At 35.7% G+C, this 19,206-nt stretch overlaps 1 protein-coding gene across 1 annotated transcript in view; it reads left to right on the plus strand.

Moving 5' to 3' along the window:
- Nucleotides 1–1,169: 1,169 nt before the first annotated feature.
- RPTOR (regulatory associated protein of MTOR complex 1) overlaps nt 1,170–19,206 on the plus strand; it is a gene marked incomplete in the record, with an annotated part of 987,319 nt that continues 969,282 nt past the window's right edge. The window contains 1 exon segment of the mRNA XM_053706573.1: nt 1,170–1,393. Coding sequence (XP_053562548.1) covers nt 1,241–1,393 — 153 coding nt within the window.

Genomic DNA, 19,206 nt, shown 5'->3' on the forward strand with positions numbered 1-19,206 from the left:
AGTTTACATTTCAAATGAGTAGTATTTAAAATGTACTTTTATTTTATCTTGCTCCCTGGCCATCAGCCAAATACAAAACACATAAATGTATATACTCAGTAGGAACTAGTGTGCACATTCTAATAGTAAAATTGGAAAGTTTTTTTATTTACATTTGTGCGCACAATTTGGATCATACAAGTTTAATTTCGTCCCTTTAACATTTTTTTAGGCAAAAAAAATAATTTTTACATGTGTAAATGCTACTCTTTTATATTCACGATAGACTTGTTTAGTACAACATCCCTTCAATCCTTTTGCATGGGAACTAGGATCAGTTTTGCAGAAATTACTCTAAATTATTTTAAATGATGTAATTTTCACATTAGAATATCCCACTAAATAAATGTTTTAAAAACATTTAAACTGGAACTTTATTAGCAAAGTGTGAGTTGTGCAGTCAATGAACACACCCTTTTAAAAGCCTCAAGTAATTTAGGGACATACAGGAATGATGTGCTATTGTGATTAAAGGAATTAGTGTGTATAATACAGTATAGCAGCAGAGTTAAGATTGTGAAGTCTGGAATATGCACTTCCAATTTTTGTGAGATTAGAAAAAATACACGATTTCTAAAGTAAAATAAAAAAGTGCAAAATAAATTATGTAAACTATTAGTGCATTTTTTTTACAACGCATAATTAAACATTTTATATTAAAGTTGCAAATGTTTTCATAACCTTTTAAACTAGTATATATATCAACCTTTAAAAACATATAGCAGGTATTTTACTTTGTCATGTCGAACTTGAAGTGAAATTAACAGTTTTTATTTATGTTCTTCCATTCATGCTGTAAGTGTAGTAATTGTGTTATTTAGATTAAATACTACATATAGCGTATGACCCTTTACGACATTATAACGACATATCTGAAGTCAACATAAATTCCTTTCATTTAAGGGATCTAAAAATGTACTAAAGTGTCCCTTTATATATTGTATTTATTTAAATTTCCCTTACAATTAGTGAGCATGTAAGATTTATCTGTCACAATGTCTTATAACATACAACTAACTTTATGCAGTGACAAGTCATTCCAAAACTCTTTTTCGCGTTCTTTCAGGATTTGCCAGTTTGATCCTCGCGGCTCCCGTAACCGCTATGCATGTTGGGTCTTCCCAATATGGCGCCGCCCGTGCCGCTGTGCTGAGGTGCTCTCCTTGTCGGGTTCTTAGGAGAGTGGAGTATAGGCCCCGGTATGGAGCAACAACCCCCCACCCCGGGGCTTGGGGAAGATGAAGAAACTGAAATCACGGACTGGAATTTACCGGCTGCTTTCATGAAGAAGCGACACTTAGAGAAAATCGAAGGATGCAAGTCCCTGGCGCAGAGCTGGAGGATGAAGGACCGGGTAAGGGTGGCCATAGACATATGGAGGGACACCAGTTAACCCAGTTTATACTTTATCACAAGTCTGCATGCAGATGGATCACATAGATACTAGTGTTAGTGTCATGGGGGTTGAGTGTACTGATCCTTATGGCGCTGTGATATAGTTGGGACATTAGAATGATTGAGATCAGTGGAAGCATGTATGGGATATATACATACATAATTTGGCACATTTGAATAATGCTTATATTAGCTAGTCTCTTGGAGGTTAAAATAAATGGGCGAGATTTACTGAAAGTTTCAGCATTGTATTCATATCATACTAGTACAGAACTTATTTAAACACATGGTCTGTCTGACTTTAGGGTGTAGACAGCAAAGGGGCACAGGTAATAATCACTCAGACCAATGGTAGCTCAGAACGTCAACAGTCTTCTTGAAAAATCATGTCACAGAGGTTAACTGTTCAGCTGCTAGAGCTGTCATACAGTGGTTAAGAGTAGAGATATGTAATGGAAGGCACATTATGAGCTCCTGTTTACAGTATACTATGACAATCTGAAAGATCTAGGTTGGTGGGTCCTCACTCAGTACAGTGTCACTAATTTAATCTGGAGATAATGCATGAGAGTCTCTGTGAGATGGGTTAGCAAAACCGATTTTAAATATAAAAAACTAAATACACATTTTAAGAATACTATTACTGTTTTCATTTATTTAGATTAATAAGAAAATTATATGGTAGTAGTTGGCTGGCTTAATGCAATACTTTCTGCCCACTAAGGACTAAGGAGGCTGAAGTGCAATTAATTGAACTAATGCACACACACAGTTTTTGTATGTGGGTAGGAGGTTACAATCAATTGGCCGTTATTTCCTATTTCAGCATTTCTTAATTGCAGTCCTTGGGGTAATGCAGGTAAGGAAATAGTTGAATATACCTAGAGACAACATTCTTCAATGGATAGTTTGTGACATTTTACAACATAATATTTGTTTGTAGTTTTGCTCTTACTTGTGAATGTACTGTACATACATTTACTTTTCTTTTATAGCAGCATGTGTGTGATGAGAGTCGTTACTTTGTATTTTAACAGTATGAGAAATGGTAAAGTGCCTGCACCTACAATAGTATGAAACCCAATTTTTTTTTCTTTCATGATTCAGATAGAGCATGCAATTTTAAGTAACTTTCGAATTTACTCCTATTACCAAATTTTTATCAGCAAGTGTTACCCAGGTTCTGAACCAAAAATGGGCTGGCCCCTAAGCTTATATTCCTGTTTTTTCAAATAAAGATACCAAGAGGGTGAAGAAAAATTGATAATAGGAGTACATTAGAACGTTGGTTAAAAGTGCATGCTCCATCTGAATCATGAAAGGAAAAAAATTGGGTTTCATATCGCTTAAAGGGACACTGAACCCAAAAGTTTTCTTTTGTGATTCAGATAGAGCATGAAATTTTAAGCAACTTTCTAATTTACTCCTATTAAATTTTCTTCATTCTCTTGGTATCTTTATTTTAAATGCGAGAAATGTAGTTTAGATGCCGGCCCATTTTTGGTGAACAACCTGGGTTGTTCTTGCTGATTGGTGGATAAATTCATCCACCAATAAAAATGTGCTGTCCAGCTTAAAGATAGCAAGAAAACAAAGAAAATTGATAATGAGTAAATTAGAAAGTTGCTTAAAATTACATGCTCTATCTGAATCACAAAAGAAAACAATTGGGTCCCTTTAAATTCAGTAGGCAGATGCAGAATAACATGTAACAGTATTCTCTTTACACCTTGCCCCTAAATGATACACTTATTTTAATGTACTGTATCATTTAGAAAAGCACTATGGAGAGAGAATATTAGTCAGTTTTATGTTACATATCTCCAGGCAGGGAAATATTTTCCTAGTTATAGTCTAAACAGAAGAACCTAAGCCAGAGCTTGGCAAATTATATATATATATATATATATATATATATATATATATATATATATATATATATATATATATATATATATTTATACAAGACATGGAAATGGACTGCACTGCGAAACCAGAGTGCATACATATCCCATACTCTTGGGAAAGTTCTATGCTTTTGTAAAATTATAAAGAACTGTTTTCACCCGTGTTTATATCTTTGTTTGGTTGAAAGCCAGCATGTGTGACTGTAGGTTAGGTACCTAGGGAGAAAGAGACCTTAATGTGTTGCTGTGGCATTCTGTCTTTTTTTTAAATTAATTAATATATATATACAGTGTGTATATATATATATATATATATATATATATATATATATATATATATATATATATATATATATATATATATATATATATATATATAATATGCAGGGCTCAACAAATTTGTTCAAAGTTTGTTGAGATGTATCTCGCACACACAAACCGCAGGGGGCACACGTGAGTGTCTTGGTGACTCTGTAATTTTAAATGTGGTACTGTCATAGGATGCTACATTCGACACATATCAGTTTGTGAGATTTCTTCCCTTGTCAACTGTAAATGCTATTATTGTAAAGTGAAAGCATCTAGGAGCAACAACAGCCCAGACACGAGGTGGTAGACCACACAAACTCATAGAGCGGGGGCTGTCGAGTCCTGAAGCATGTAGAACATAAGTCAACTATCATTTGTTATATCACTCACTACAGAGTTCCCATCCGCATCTGGAAGCAACATCAGCATAATTGCCAAGTTGCTGTACACAAGCCACACATTAACATGTGTAGGGCTGCAACTAACGCTTATTTTCATAATCGATTAATCGAACGATTATTTTTTCGATTAATCGAATAAAAAAAAATCAAAAATTGTTTCCTATATTTTAAATAAAATCCACATACTGAGTGTTACAAATATGAACTTCAGACTAAAACTTTATATTAACACAACTGTTTGTCCAATTTTTAAGCAGCAGAACACATTTTTATAATTAAGCTAAACAAAACCACAAACTGTTTGAAAAGAGACTATAACTTTCTATAACATTCTGTTATTCATTCTTTTAGGAACTTTGCATTGAAATGCAAAAATGTCATCATGACCACATGCTCTTGGCTGAGGCTGGCTCTCTTTTTTTTTTTTTTTTTGCTATTTTGTCTGCAGCAGAGAAGAGGCGCTTAGATGATGTTGAGGTGCTTGAGATGCATAAGTAGGGTTTTGCCAATTTCGCCAAAGTGAGATATTTATCTTTATTAGCTCTTCACCAATGCTAAGTGTTTTCCACCTTGGCAAGGGGCCTCTCAACAAAGTAAGCTGGACTTCATTCTAACATAACAAATACCTTGAATATCTATATGCAATGTAAATTACCAACTATAAGGTTAGGGAAAAATATCCAGTCCACTCTAAAAATAACATATATACTTATAGAGGTTGAATCTGGTACATATCACAATTTATAAAAAATCTAAAAAAAAAGGTCAAAAGCGCTAACAGGACAAAGCCATACACATTTATCTATACAGTACATATAATTAGCAAAAGCAAGCAATCCGCTAATAATTGTGCAAACAGATAATAGTGCACATCAATTCAAATAATAACTCCCATCAATCTAGGGCTACGTGCAAATAACAAGCTTGGCACTATATCATGCAAAGCATAGTCTCAAATCACCTGATTTAATATAAACAATCCGTATGACTCCTATTTTATTTCTTTGTTGCACATAAGCCAGGAGTAGTTGTAAACTTATACTGTCCTGAAAAAGTGAAAAGTAAACGTCTGTAGACGTCCATGAAACACAATACCATGTGCATAAGCTCATTGGAGTGAAGCAACTTGTGCACAGACCAACTAATTGCAAACCAACTAATCGATTATGAGATTCATTGACAACTATTTTCATTATCGATTATTATCGATTAGTTGTTGCAGCTCTAAACGTGCAATACAAAGTGTCAGCTGGAGTGGTGGAAAGCACACCCCTTCTGGACTTTGGAGCAGTGGAAAAATGTTCTATGTAGTGCTCAATTATGCTTTACTATCTGGCAGTCTAATGGAAGAATATGGATGTAGTGGATTCCAGGAGAGTGCTGCATACCAGACAGCATAGTGCCTATGTAAAGTTTAGTTGAGGAGGGATAATTATCTGGGGCTGTTTTTTTTAAGGGTTTGGGCTAGGCTCCTTAGTTACAGTAAAGTATTAATGCTACAGGATTCCAAACATTCTAGATAATTGTGTGCCTCCAACTTTGTGGCAACAGTTCCCCGGCCCTTTCAAGTTTCAGCATGACTGTGCCAATTTGCACACAGCAAGGCCCATGAAGATGTAGTTTGATGAATTTGGTGTTTAAGAACTTGGGTTGCTTGACCTCATTGCCTTTGTGGTGAATTGGAATGCCGATTGTGAGCCAGACCTTCGTGTCTGATCTCACAAAGGCTCTTTTGGCTGAATATGGACAAATTTATGGAAAACCTTCCCAGAGGCTGTTAGACTCAAAGGAGTTATCAACTCCATATTTAAAAGGTTACAAATCTATAACATTTTGACCCCCAACAAAACATATAGATCTTTCACTGTGGTGTACTAAAATGTAATCTACCTTTTTTTTTTATATCCAAATGAATACTTACAATAGCCTACAATAATGGGTGGTACAACCGCTATACCTGTGATTGATCCAATCGTCATCCAGATATCTGAATATGATTATCTAAGAAAGTAGTCACTCTGCACATGCACAATCAGTATTGATGAAGGCGAAGCTTCCCAAAATTAGTAACATAAGCAGCTACCTTGCTGGAATCGCAGAATGGCGCAGGTGCATAAGGTTAAGGCACTGTCATGTTCCTAACTGGGTAGACCCCCCCTGATAGGATATCGTATAATGAGTCCTATGGGGGTTTGGAAAGCCCTGAATTTTGCAAGGTAAATTGTGTAAAATGGCTAAATGTAAGTATTTAGGCAAATTAATTACTCTGGTCGTTCTTTGAAAGCAGAAAGTTTTTTTTTTGTGTGTGATTCATGTCCCTTTTAATCCCTGTGGTTTTGTAATGGGATGTCCCAATAAGTATATATATATATATATATATATATATATATATATATATATATATATATATATATATATATATATATATACAGGGAGTGCAGCATTATTAGGCAAGTTGTATTTTTGAGGATTAATTTTATTATTGAACAACAACCATGTTCTCAATGAACCCAAAAAACTCATTAATATCAAAGCTGAATAGTTTTGGAAGTAGTTTTAAGTTTGTTTTTAGTTATAGCTATTTTAGGGGGATATCTGTGTGTGCAGGTGACTATTACTGTGCATAATTATTAGGCAACTTAACAAAAAAAAATATATACCCATTTCAATTATTTATTTTTACCAGTGAAACCAATATAACATCTCAACATTCACAAATATACATTTCTGACATTCAAAAACAAAACAAAAACAAATCAGTGACCAATATAGCCACCTTTCTTTGCAAGGACACTCAAAAGCCTGCCATCCATGGATTCTGTCAGTGTTTTGATCTGTTCACCATCAACATTGCGTGCAGCAGCAACCACAGCCTCCCAGACACTGTTCAGAGAGGGGTACTGTTTTCCCTCCTTGTAAATCTCACATTTGATGATGGACCACAGGTTCTCAATGGGGTTCAGATCAGGTGAACAAGGAGGCCATGTCATTAGATTTTCTTCTTTTATACCCTTTCTTGCCAGCCACGCTGTGGAGTACTTGGACGCGTGTGATGGAGCATTGTCCTGCATGAAAATCATGTTTTTCTTGAAGGATGCAGACTTCTTCCTGTACCACTGCTTGAAGAAGGTGTCTTCCAGAAACTGGCAGTAGGACTGGGAGTTGAGCTTGACTCCATCCTCAACCAGAAAAGGCCCCACAAGCTCATCTTTGATGATACCAGCCCAAACCAGTACTCCACCTCCACCTTGCTGGCGTCTGAGTCGGACTGGAGCTCTCTGCCCTTTACCAATCCAGCCACGGGCCCATCCATCTGGCCCATCAAGATACACTCTCATTTCATCAGTTTTTGTTCTATCAATATTTCTCTGAGATGTAGAAATTGTGATATGGTCATATTGTTTTATAATGTTTTTTCTTTTATATTTTGTATGTTCTAACTAATACATTTTTTTTTTTTACAATGTTTTTTTTGCACAAATTATCATTAAATTAATTGGTTAAATTATTCTATTAATTTGTCTTTTGGATTACTTAAAGGGACACTGAACCCAATTTTTTTTCTTTTGTGATTCAGATAGAGCATGCAATTTTAAGCAACTTTCTAATTTACTCCTATTAATATTTTTTCTTCGTTATCTTGCTATCTTTATTTGAAAAAGAAGGCATCTAAGCTTTTTTATTAGTTTAGAACTCTGGACAGCACTTTTTTTATTAGTGGATGAATTTAACCACCAATCAGCAAGAACAACCCAGGTTGTTCACCAAAAATGGGCCGGAATCTAAACTTACATTCTTGCATTTCAAATAAAGATACCAAGAGAATGAAGACAATTTGATAATAGGAGTAAATTAGAAAGTTGCTTAAAATATCATGCTCTATCTGAATCACGAAAGAAAAAAAATTAGATTCAGTGTCCCTTTAAGTAAAATTTATAAGTTAAAGTAAATGTTAGAATATTGCAAAGTATTAATCTGCAACCACCCGGCTACTAGATAATACCACCTGGCTGGCAAAAGTTTCTATGGAGAACACTGGTGTGTGTATATATATATATATTAGGCTAAAACTTCCACATGTAAACATATGCTTTGAACTGAGTTTGTGTTTAACCCTTTTCTTTGGTTAAATACACAGTTCTCTTAGAACATTTTAATATTGTACTATTGTTCAATCAGATTAGACAGAGGATTTTATTATTGCTTTTTTGTATTCCAAAATATTAGACTCATAAAGGAACATAATGTGACTAGGTGCTAGGTATTTTACTGAAAATTAGTACAAAATGTTTTGCTTGCAAAAGCTTCATATTCTTTTACACTATAATGTCTCTTTCATATTGCTTGATCATTTGTATTTTACTTTTTTTTTTTTTTTTTTTTTATCAATAATGACATTTGTTGAAGATGTGTTCAATCTCCAATTTGTTAATGATAGGATTTGGCTATTCTTTCTGTTATGTTGTATATTTAATAAACAATTTGTATATTGGTTTTGTTTTGTGCTACACTTGCTTAACCGTAAGATTCTCTTTCACCTTTACATTTTCAAAACAATTTAAAGGGGCATAAAACTCAAATTTTTCATAATTGGGATAGAACATGTATACAGTTCTATTTTGCCGGTGGTGTTGTGTGCGGCTGCTAGTCGCCGTTGTGAGTTGTTCATCTGTCTTGATGAAGGCTTCTATGTAAGCCGAAACGTCGACCTATCCTTATGACTTTCTAACGTTGTTGTTATAAACAATAAACTAACTTTGATGTATATAAATCCTGAGAGTTCCCTCCCTTTCCTAGCTCATACATACACACATATATATATATATATATATATATATATATATATATATATATATATATATATACACACACTGTACTGTCATGCCATGCCTCCTACAAACTATACATGACATATTGACTTTCATTCACAAACAATCATAATCATTGTCTGTGAATGAATGTCAATGTCATGATTGTAAATGATGCCTGATGAGCCTGTCACATACCTCCCAATATTTCAAAATTTGAAAGAGGGACACCCCCGCACTGTTGTCAGTCTGCCGCGGCACACCTGAGGATCTCTCACGGCACACTAGTGTGCCATGGCACACTGGTTGAAAAACACTGCCATATACTACAAAGATGGAATTATTGGTTTGACACTACAATTTGCTATGTAAGCTAAATAGTGTTCACCCAATTCAAAACTGCTACCTATAATTGTTTTTTATTGAATTTATACACCCCAGGGTATTTACTTAGATCTATTTTTTACACTATATTTAACCCCTTTATCGCCAAAGGTAGAAAATAAAATTTCGGGAAAAGACAAAAACCAAAAACACTATTTAAAAAAAAAAAAAATTGTAACAGAAAATAATTCTTAAAATAAAATGTTAAAAAAAATTGTAAGTATACTTTATTAAAATAAATGTAACCTTTTTTTCACAGCGACAAAAGGGGAGGGGCTAAGACAAGCCATTGTTAACAAACAATGGCTTGCCATTTTTTGACTTGATCACTTTGGCTGTTACAATGATCACATAACCATGGGCTTAATCCAGTGCATGCTGGTATCCAGGCTGCTTTTAAAGTACACAATCGTTGTGGCTATTACAATGACTGTATGCACAGTAAGTCAAACTTGCCTGTTACTGCACTGTTGCCGAATGCCTTACATGCAGGCATCTGACAACAGCATGAGACGCTAATTGCAGCGTGTCTCATGTTATGGAGGCATCCCTGATATAAGCACAAACAGCTATGTGATCACAGGGACAGGGTTGGTAGCCTGAGGTGGCCTCCATACTTCTATTTCTGCACTGCCTTGCTGCTGTCAGCAAGACTGCCTCTGTAAGAGCCAGGACATCAGAGCCGTACAGGGTACGGCACTGCTCCTTAACGTGAAAGTCAATCCTAACGTTGTACAAACCCTAGGATTGACTATTGAAACAAAGGGGACTTTCATTCATGAAGTAGAAGGTACTTAATGTAGAAAGCTCCTTTATTTGTTTCAACCGATCGCCGTTCTCAGCTGCTGCAGCAGCCCACGGCTAAAATATTTTTTGCTAAGAGGTGACATTTTCACCTCTTAGCCAATAGCCGTGCGGTAAATCCGGCTCCCATGGGCGCCTAGCCGGATTTAGTGCACGGCTATTGGCTAAGAGGTGAAAATGTCACCTCTTAGCAAAAAATTTTTTTAGCCGTGGGCTGCTGTAGCAGCTAAAAACAGCGATCGGTTGAAACAAATAAAGGAGTTTTCTACATTAAGTATCTTATACTTCATGAATGAAAGTCCCCTTTATTTGTTTCAATAGTCAATCCTAGCGTTTGTGCAACGCTAGGATTGACTTTCACTTTAAGGACTAACCGACCCGTTAAGGGGGTCAAGTAAGATATTGCATTGTGCTGAATTTGCTATGGAGGACCACATTATAACTTGAATATTCTTATATATGTTTGCAAGTAATATGGATTTTATTAAAACAGAATGTGACCAATAAATGCACTAGAATTGCATAATAAAAAGACAATGCAATTGCACCTACTCTGAATTTTTTTCTAGCAAATACATTTTTTCTTCTCCCATTTTCCGGCCCTCTTAATCATGTGACAGATATCAGCTAATCAGACTAGTATAAGTATACCCCGTAAGCTTGTGCTCATGCTCAGTAAGAGATTGTTCCCCAGAAAGTGTGTGTGTATATGTGTATGTATGTATGTGTATATATATATATATATATATATATATATATATATATATATATATATATATATATATATATATATATATATATATATATATATATATATATATATATGTGTGTGTGTATAAATTTTTCAGAATGCTCAGGTTGAAAGCTATATATGGTAGCAATAATATAAATACTAATAATGTGTGTACTGAAAGCCAAATAAATGAAGGTGTTATGCAAACAAATCCCCTTGATCTGAAATGCCTTAATTTACATAAAAAGTCTTCATTCATACCTCCTACCAGTAATTCTGGTGTGGAAACTTTTATTAGGTTTGTACAACAGGATATCAATAACTTAATGAAAAAATTTAACTTAAATCCAGAGATGAAAAATTATAATCTTACAAAAGATGAATATGAAGCTATGTTGTCCCTAAAAAACAGTAAAGTTATTACAATAAAAAATGCCGATAAGGGCGGAGCTGTTGTAATATTAGACACTAAGTACTATATTCAAGAAATTTTACACCAACTCTCTGATGGAGGGGTATATGAAGTACTAGACCACAATCCTCTTGTTGAAATACAAAAAGAATTAAAAACAATTCTGGATAGGGCAGTTAAATGCAATACTATAACTAAACAGGTATTTGATTTTTTATATAAGAAACATCCTATAACACCAGTTTTTTATACCTTGCCCAAGGTTCACAAAAATATGTCATCCCCACCAGGGCGGCCCATTGTGGCATGCACAGAGTCCATTTTTTCAAATGTGTCAATTTTTCTGGATAGAATTCTTTTTCCAATGGTTCAAGAACAGAAGTCTTTTATAAAAGACACCAATGATTTCCTGATAAAACTAGAAAAAGTAAAAATGGAAGAAAGTTGGTTTATCTTTTCTCTAGATGTGGTTAATTTGTATACCTCTATCCCTCATGAGGCAGGCCTTGATACTGTGAGAAGTTTTTTAAATAATTGTAAATTGTATGACCTAACACAGATAGATCTTATTGATGATTTGTTAAGACTGGTCTTATACTGCAACTATTTTTTGTTTCAGGACACCTATTATATGCAGAAGAGGGGTACGGCCATGGGCTCCAATGTAGCCCCCTCATATGCCAATCTGTTCATGAGTGGCTTTGAAAATAAATTTGTTTACATCAATAAGTCATTCAATTCTTGTTGTAAGCTATGGCTAAGGTATATAGACGATATTTTTGGCATATGGGGGGGCTCATTGGAGTCTTTGACACAGTTTGTGGATGAAATTAATGCCTCAATGACAAACATCAAGTTTACACTTACATATTCATCTCATGAGATTAATTTTTTGGACACCACTGTTTATATACAAGATGATAAATTGAACACTGATCTCTTTACTAAACCTACAGACAGAAACACTCTTTTGAGGTATGAAAGTTTCCATCCGGAGACGGTGTTCAATTCTATCCCAAGAAGCCAGTTACTACGCACTAAAAGGATAGTGAGTGATCAGGACAGATTGCCCTCTAGGCTACAATCTATGGGTAAGAAGTTTATTGAAAGAGGTTATCCTCAGGAGATTATAAATAAAAGTATCATGGATCTTGATAAAAGTAAAGCCAAACCTAAAACCAGAAATGATGTAAATAGATTGGTGCTCACTATGGAATATAGTCAGCGAAGCCAACATATTTTTAAAGCAGTAAGAAAACACTGGCATCTATTAACTAAATTTAATCCTGAGGTTGAGTCTTTCAAATTACCACCAATGCCATCCTATAGACGGGTGAGAAATCTAAGGGATAATCTAGTCAGAGCAGATGTGGGGACAACTAAACAATCTGAAATTAACTATTTGACTACTCCCAATAAAGGATGTTATCCTTGTCTGCACTGTGCACAATGTAATTCAGTTATTAGAGGTAAATATTTGGCCCAAAATGACAAACGTAAACAGTATACCATCAATGGTCTATACACTTGTCAAACCAATTATGTAATCTATCTACTCAAATGTCCATGTGGCCTCTGTTATATCGGAGAGACCACCCAAGCCGCCAGGGATAGGTTTAGTCAGCATAAGGCATCAATTAAATCTAAAGATATGTCTCTGCCAGTATCTGCACATTTCACCCAAATGGGACACACTGTTAGTCAGCTGCGCTTCCAAGTAATCGACCATATCCCCACACACAGAAGAGGGGGTAACAGAGAACTTAAACTAAAACAAAAAGAAGTTTGGTGGATCAAGAAATTGAATACATTGTACCCTTATGGTCTGAATAGGGACTACGATCTGTATTTGTTTTTATAAATTTTGATAGGGTGTTATTCAATATGGTACCACTAGAGGCCACTAATAGAAAAAGTAATATGTATATTATCTTGCCTGGATAGGCATGGGTTAATTCAATTAAGAATGTGAGCTGAAATCTGATTGGTCATACCACCCTTTTTAAATGTATGTTTTACTGTGTTTTAACTATGCATGATTAAGGACCATGTAGGTCCGAAACGTCGCTGTTTTATTGTTGTGATATCTCCAATAAAGAAATAATTCACCTTTAAGAAAATTGATGCAGTGGTGCTGTTACTTTCTACATATGGACTGTATCTGTTTGGGTTTTTGCTGATAGCCCATTGTAACGAGCACACAGCCAGGTTAAAGCAATTCAATAAGTGCTGGACTCTATCTGTTTATTGTGTATATGTATATATATGTGTATATATATATATATATATATATATATATATATATATATATATATATATATATATATATATAATTAAGTAGAATGTTACCATTCAGTGTCAGTGAGTGGAAACAGGCGTTACTCAAGTAAATGCGCTAGTCAGAGGTATGAAAATCTCATAGAGCAGCTATGAAGGTACAAATATTGTATGATAGACTAAGTCTATACAATATAGGAAAAATAGGAGTCAAAGGGTAAACAGCGCTTATGGAGATTCTTAAAAACTGAATAATATTAAAATCTCGGCAGTGTTGGTGGGTAAAGAAAACAAAAAAAAAAAAAAAAAAAAAAAAAAAAAAAAAGGGAAGAGAAGTATATGAATATACGTATATATATTAGAGTCTTTGATAGGATATTGGAATCCTAGTGTAATGAAGGCGTAATAGATACCCTTACCAAAAGTTACCTCAATCCTATGAGGTAAGTTTGCCGCATTGGAGGATGTATCTAGTGGTTGAATGAATCCTGGATGTTCTGGTCTGTATAAAATCGCTGCCTCTTGGAGTAGAATGGGATGTGGGTCCCCTTTGTGCTGGTTTCTTTAGGAAACTTCCTGTATTTATTGCCTCTTGGAGCTTGGTTTTCTTGTCTTGGTATGAACTTTCTTGTCCAGATAGGATGTCAGAGCAGGTGACGTGGTTACAGGGTACTTATTTCTTTTTTCTTTTCTTATTTTTTCTTCATTTTCCTTAGAGTTGTGTCAGCAGATACAAAACTCACGTCTGTGGTACACAAAGATATTTCCTTCCTTCCTAGTACTGTGTGCATAAAATATTTCCAAGCACGCCACTCACAAATTTCCCTTTTCCGACTCCGAGTCGTCACAGTACTAGGAAGGAAGGAAATATCTTTGTGTACCACAGACGTGAGTTTTGTATCTGCTGACACAACTCTAAGGAAAATGAAGAAAAAATAAGAAAAGAAAAAAGAAATAAGTACCCTGTAACCACGTCACCTGCTCTGACATCCTATCTGGACAAGAAAGTTCATACCAAGACAAGAAAACCAAGCTCCAAGAGGCAATAAATACAGGAAGTTTCCTAAAGAAACCAGCACAAAGGGGACCCACATCCCATTCTACTCCAAGAGGCAGCGATTTTATACAGACCAGAACATCCAGGATTCATTCAACCACTAGATACATCCTCCAATGCGGCAAACTTACCTCATAGGATTGAGGTAACTTTTGGTAAGGGTATCTATTACGCCTTCATTACACTAGGATTCCAATATCCTATCAAAGACTCTAATATATATACGTATATTCATATACTTCTCTTCCCTTTTTTTTTTTTTTTTTTTTTTTTGTTTTCTTTACCCACCAACACTGCCGAGATTTTAATATTATTCAGTTTTTAAGAATCTCCATAAGCGCTGTTTACCCTTTGACTCATATATATATATATATATATATATATATATATATATATATATATATATATATATATATATATATATATATAAGATTTGATAATGAAAGTAAATTGGAAAGTGTGCATGCTGCATGCTCTATCTGAATCATAAACGTTTATTTTGACTTGTGTGTCCCTTTAACGGTTTCACTGCTCTAATGTAAAAGTAAATTTTGTAAAATACAGGAACACCATAGATTGTTTTATGATCCTTGGAGATAGTGGATCAGTTAAGATTAATAGCTCATAGCAGCTTTTTTGCACAAGACAGAACATTTGCAAAACAGGCAGAGTTTGCATCAAGAAAACAAAGCCCTTATGTATTCTCTGGGCCACTTAAAGGGACACTAAAGTCAAAATTAAACTTTCATGATTCAGATAGCAGGCAATTTTAAGCAACGCTTTAATTTACTCCTGTTATCATTTTTTTCTTTCTTCTATTGGTATCTTTAGTTGAAACGCAGGAATGTATGCTTAAAGGGACATGAAACCCAAACATTTTCTTTCATGATTCTGATAAAGAATACAATTTTAAACCACTTTTTCCAATTTACTTCTATTATATAATTAGTTTAATTCTCTTGGTTTCATTTTTTGAAGGAGCAGTAATGCACTACTGGTTTCTAACTGAGCACATGGGTGAGCCAATAACAATTGGTGTATTTATAGGCAGCCACCAATCAGCAGCTAGAACCTAGGTTCTTTGCTGCTCCTGAGCTTTCCTAGATAAACATTTCAGCAAAGGATAACAAGAGGACGCAAATTAAATAATAGAAGTAAATTGGAAAGTTGTTTAAAATTGTATACTCCTGTCTAAATCGTGAAAGAAAAATGTTGGGTTTCATGTCCCTTTAGGAGCCGGACCATTTTTGGTTCAGAACCTGGGTTGCCACGGCTTATTGGTGGCTAAATGTAGCCACCAATCAGCAAGCGCTGGACAGGGTTCTGAACCAAAAATGGGCCTGCTCCTTAGCTTACATCCTTTTTCAAATATAGATACCAAGAGAATGAAGAAAATTTGATAATAGTAGTAAATTAGGAAGTTGTTTAAAATTGCATGTTCTATCTGAATCTTGAGAAAAAAAAATTGGGTTTACTATCCCTTTAAGTAAACTGCACAAGGACGCTTAGCAAATAAGATCTCTAAAATCTTTCTGTTTATATGAAGTGAGAAGCTCACTGGATGACTGTTTCCTCATAGTAGAAGGTATTCCCAACAATTCTCAACATACTTGTGGTTTCAGACTAGGGCCTCTAGTTATTAAGGTCTGGCGGACCTGATCCGACACTGCGGATCAGGTCCGCCAGACCTCGCTGAATACGGCGAGCAATACGCTCGCCGTATTCAGGATTGCACCAGCAGCTCACAAGAGCTGCTGGTGCAACGCCGCCCCCTGCATACTCGCGGCCAATAGGCCGCCAGCAGGGGGTGTCAATCAACTGGATCGGGTTGATTTCCGGCAATGTCTGTCCGCCTGCTCTGAGCAGGCGGACAGGTTATGGAGCAGCGGTCTTTGTGACCGCTGCTTCATAACTGCGGTTTCTGGCGAGCCTGCAGGCTCGCCAGAAACACGGGGCATCAAGCTCCAATTGGAGCTTGATAAATATGCCCCTAAGTGTTATTGCATTGTCTTGTTATCTTGCATTCAGTGATTATGCAAATCTGTGTTTACTGGTCCTTTAAAGGGACACTCAGGTTAAATTCAATTTTCATGATTCAGATACAGTATGTAATTTTAAACAACTTTCCAATTTACTTCCATTAAAAAAAATGTGCAGTCTTTTATATTTACATTTTTTGAGTCACCAGATCCTACTGAGCATGTGCAAGAATTCAGACTATACGTATATGCATTTGTGATTGGCTGATTGCTATCACATGGTACAAGGGGAGTGGAAATATACATAACTTTGAAAGTTGTTATAAAAAAATCTACTACTCATTTGAAGTTCAGACTAAGTGCTATTGCATTGTCTTGTTATCTTGCATTTGTTGATTATGCAAATCTAATGTGTTGACTGGTCCTTTAAGGATAGTTGTCACATTCTAATATATGGTACTTTTTTTATTATTGCAAAAGGTGGAAATAATGTCCTCTTCTTGAAATTGTCTGTCGGTAGGGTTTTGGGATTGGCCTTCAAATATAAACTAGGACTCCATTAGCTCTTTTGTGTAGACAATTGTTGTTGCCACATGTATACTACAATTCCCAACATGCTTTGTGACTAATCTTACTTGTAATGTAATAATGTGAGCAGCATGTGAAGTAGTGTTTATAGGGACACCTGCACAGATTAAGAGAGCAGCGGGACAGTGGAAAGCAGCCCGGCCATCAAAGCTTTAGTACAGTAGCATTTCCTGCTATTTTGCTCCCACAGGCCTGCTCCACGTCAAACTTCTCAAGATGCTAACAGCCAAGCTTCTGTCCATGCTTTTTCCGCCACAGCACTGTGCTTCAGTCTGTAAAGAGCGTGTAGAAGAGTGACTTATGTGAGGTCATTGTAGCTCAAGAGATCACTGAGAGCTTGGGGAGAAGTGCTGCCATCAAATTTGGTGCACTCTGTGCCTGTTGCCTCCCACAGGCAAAGCTCAACATCAAACTGCTCAAGATGCTGACGGCTAGAACAGGCATATTCTCCTCCTGGGCTTCTTGGAACCACTAGTCTCCAAATGAGCAAACTCTTTGAAACTGCATATAAGCTATATACAAGTCATGGACTGTCTGGCAGTGGAAGCGCCTATTGTCGTCATCTTTATTTTTATTATTATAAAGACAGTATTTGAGTGGAGGTAAATTGCATGGCCTATAAATCTCAGGGCCAGTTTTTGAGGCTACTTGGTTAGTTACCGCATTTATAGTATAAATAAAAATGCAAAAGTTCATTAATATCTATTCCTAATTGAGCAGAAATATGGATTGAGCTTTTGAAGAATAGTATAGCTGAACTGCTCTTGATTGGCAAAATCTTGTCAATTGTCTTAACGAAATGACTGTATTTAATTTAAAATATTTATTTTGCATTGCTGTTCTTAAAGGTACTGTCTAAACCTTTTGTCATCTTAAAGTCTTACCTTAAGCTCCAAATAGTCTCCCGCACCCCTTTTTATATCATGCAACAGGAACAGTACATTTTTTTTTTTTAATTAATATTGTTTCTGGCCACTTTGAAATGACTGCCAAACTCAACCCACTGATGGCATCACACTCTGGGCTGCATCTAGGCACCCTGCTGAACAGCATTGACAGTCTGTTAATTCAACTAGTGAGCCTTTTGTGATTGGACGCCATATGCAGCCAAGATCGTGATGTCATCAGTGGGCTTAGCTTGGCAGTCATTTTAAAGTGGCCATAAACTTTTTTACTGTTTCTGCTACATTTTTAGGAAAAGGTGCAGGAGGCTATTTGCAGTTTAATCTAAGTTAAAGTGAATGTAAAGTTAACTGCAATCGGTCACGCCACATGAAACATAATCTAAAGATAACTAGACTTTCATTCATCATTCCTTTATAAAACAGAATAGTACTCACAAATTTTGAACTTTGAAGTCTATCTCTATTCACGCTGCATCTCCGCCTGCTATAGATCAGTTTTGAGTGACAGATTTCTCAGATTATTCTGTCACATTTCATACCCCGTGGGATTCATCCCCTTTCCTCCTACGTCACTTTAGTATTGTGCGCATGCGCTAATCCCTATTCATCGGATGGAACCTAGATGCGCGTCCACGATTCGCGCATGCTCAATACCGCTGCTAATGAAAAATATGACTGCTCCTTCGATCGCTGAATGTAAGTGGCATTGAGATCTGCTGTTGCGCATGCGCAAGACCACTCTCTCTCTCAGGGGTGCGCTTGACACATATGTATAGAGCGGGTGGGACCGCTGTATACGTCCGACATATAGAAGAAGGATGTCGGCTCTGGAAGGAGCTTGGAAAAAAACGGTAGAATTATATATTTATAATTTATGATAAAATCGTAATTCGGATTTTAAAAAAAACATAATTATTTTAATTGTATACCATAGATGAACGCTTAGCAGGCTTACATGAAGATAAAATTGACATTCACTTTAATACTTTAAGATGACCAAGGTGTAGACTTCCCCTTTAATTGCTGACATGTTTAATGTCCCTTTTAACATTAAAAAATACAGCATGCAAATTTTTCAACATGTCCTGGATTACAAGTAATGCCTCATTTTAAAATTCCTTTATAGGGACAATCAAGACAAAATTTAAACTTTCATGATTCAGATAGAGCATGCAATTTTGAGCAACTTTCCAATTTACTTCCATTAA

The sequence above is a fragment of the Bombina bombina genome, chromosome 1, assembly GCF_027579735.1.
Source record: "Bombina bombina isolate aBomBom1 chromosome 1, aBomBom1.pri, whole genome shotgun sequence".
NCBI classification, from domain to species: domain Eukaryota; kingdom Metazoa; phylum Chordata; class Amphibia; order Anura; family Bombinatoridae; genus Bombina; species Bombina bombina.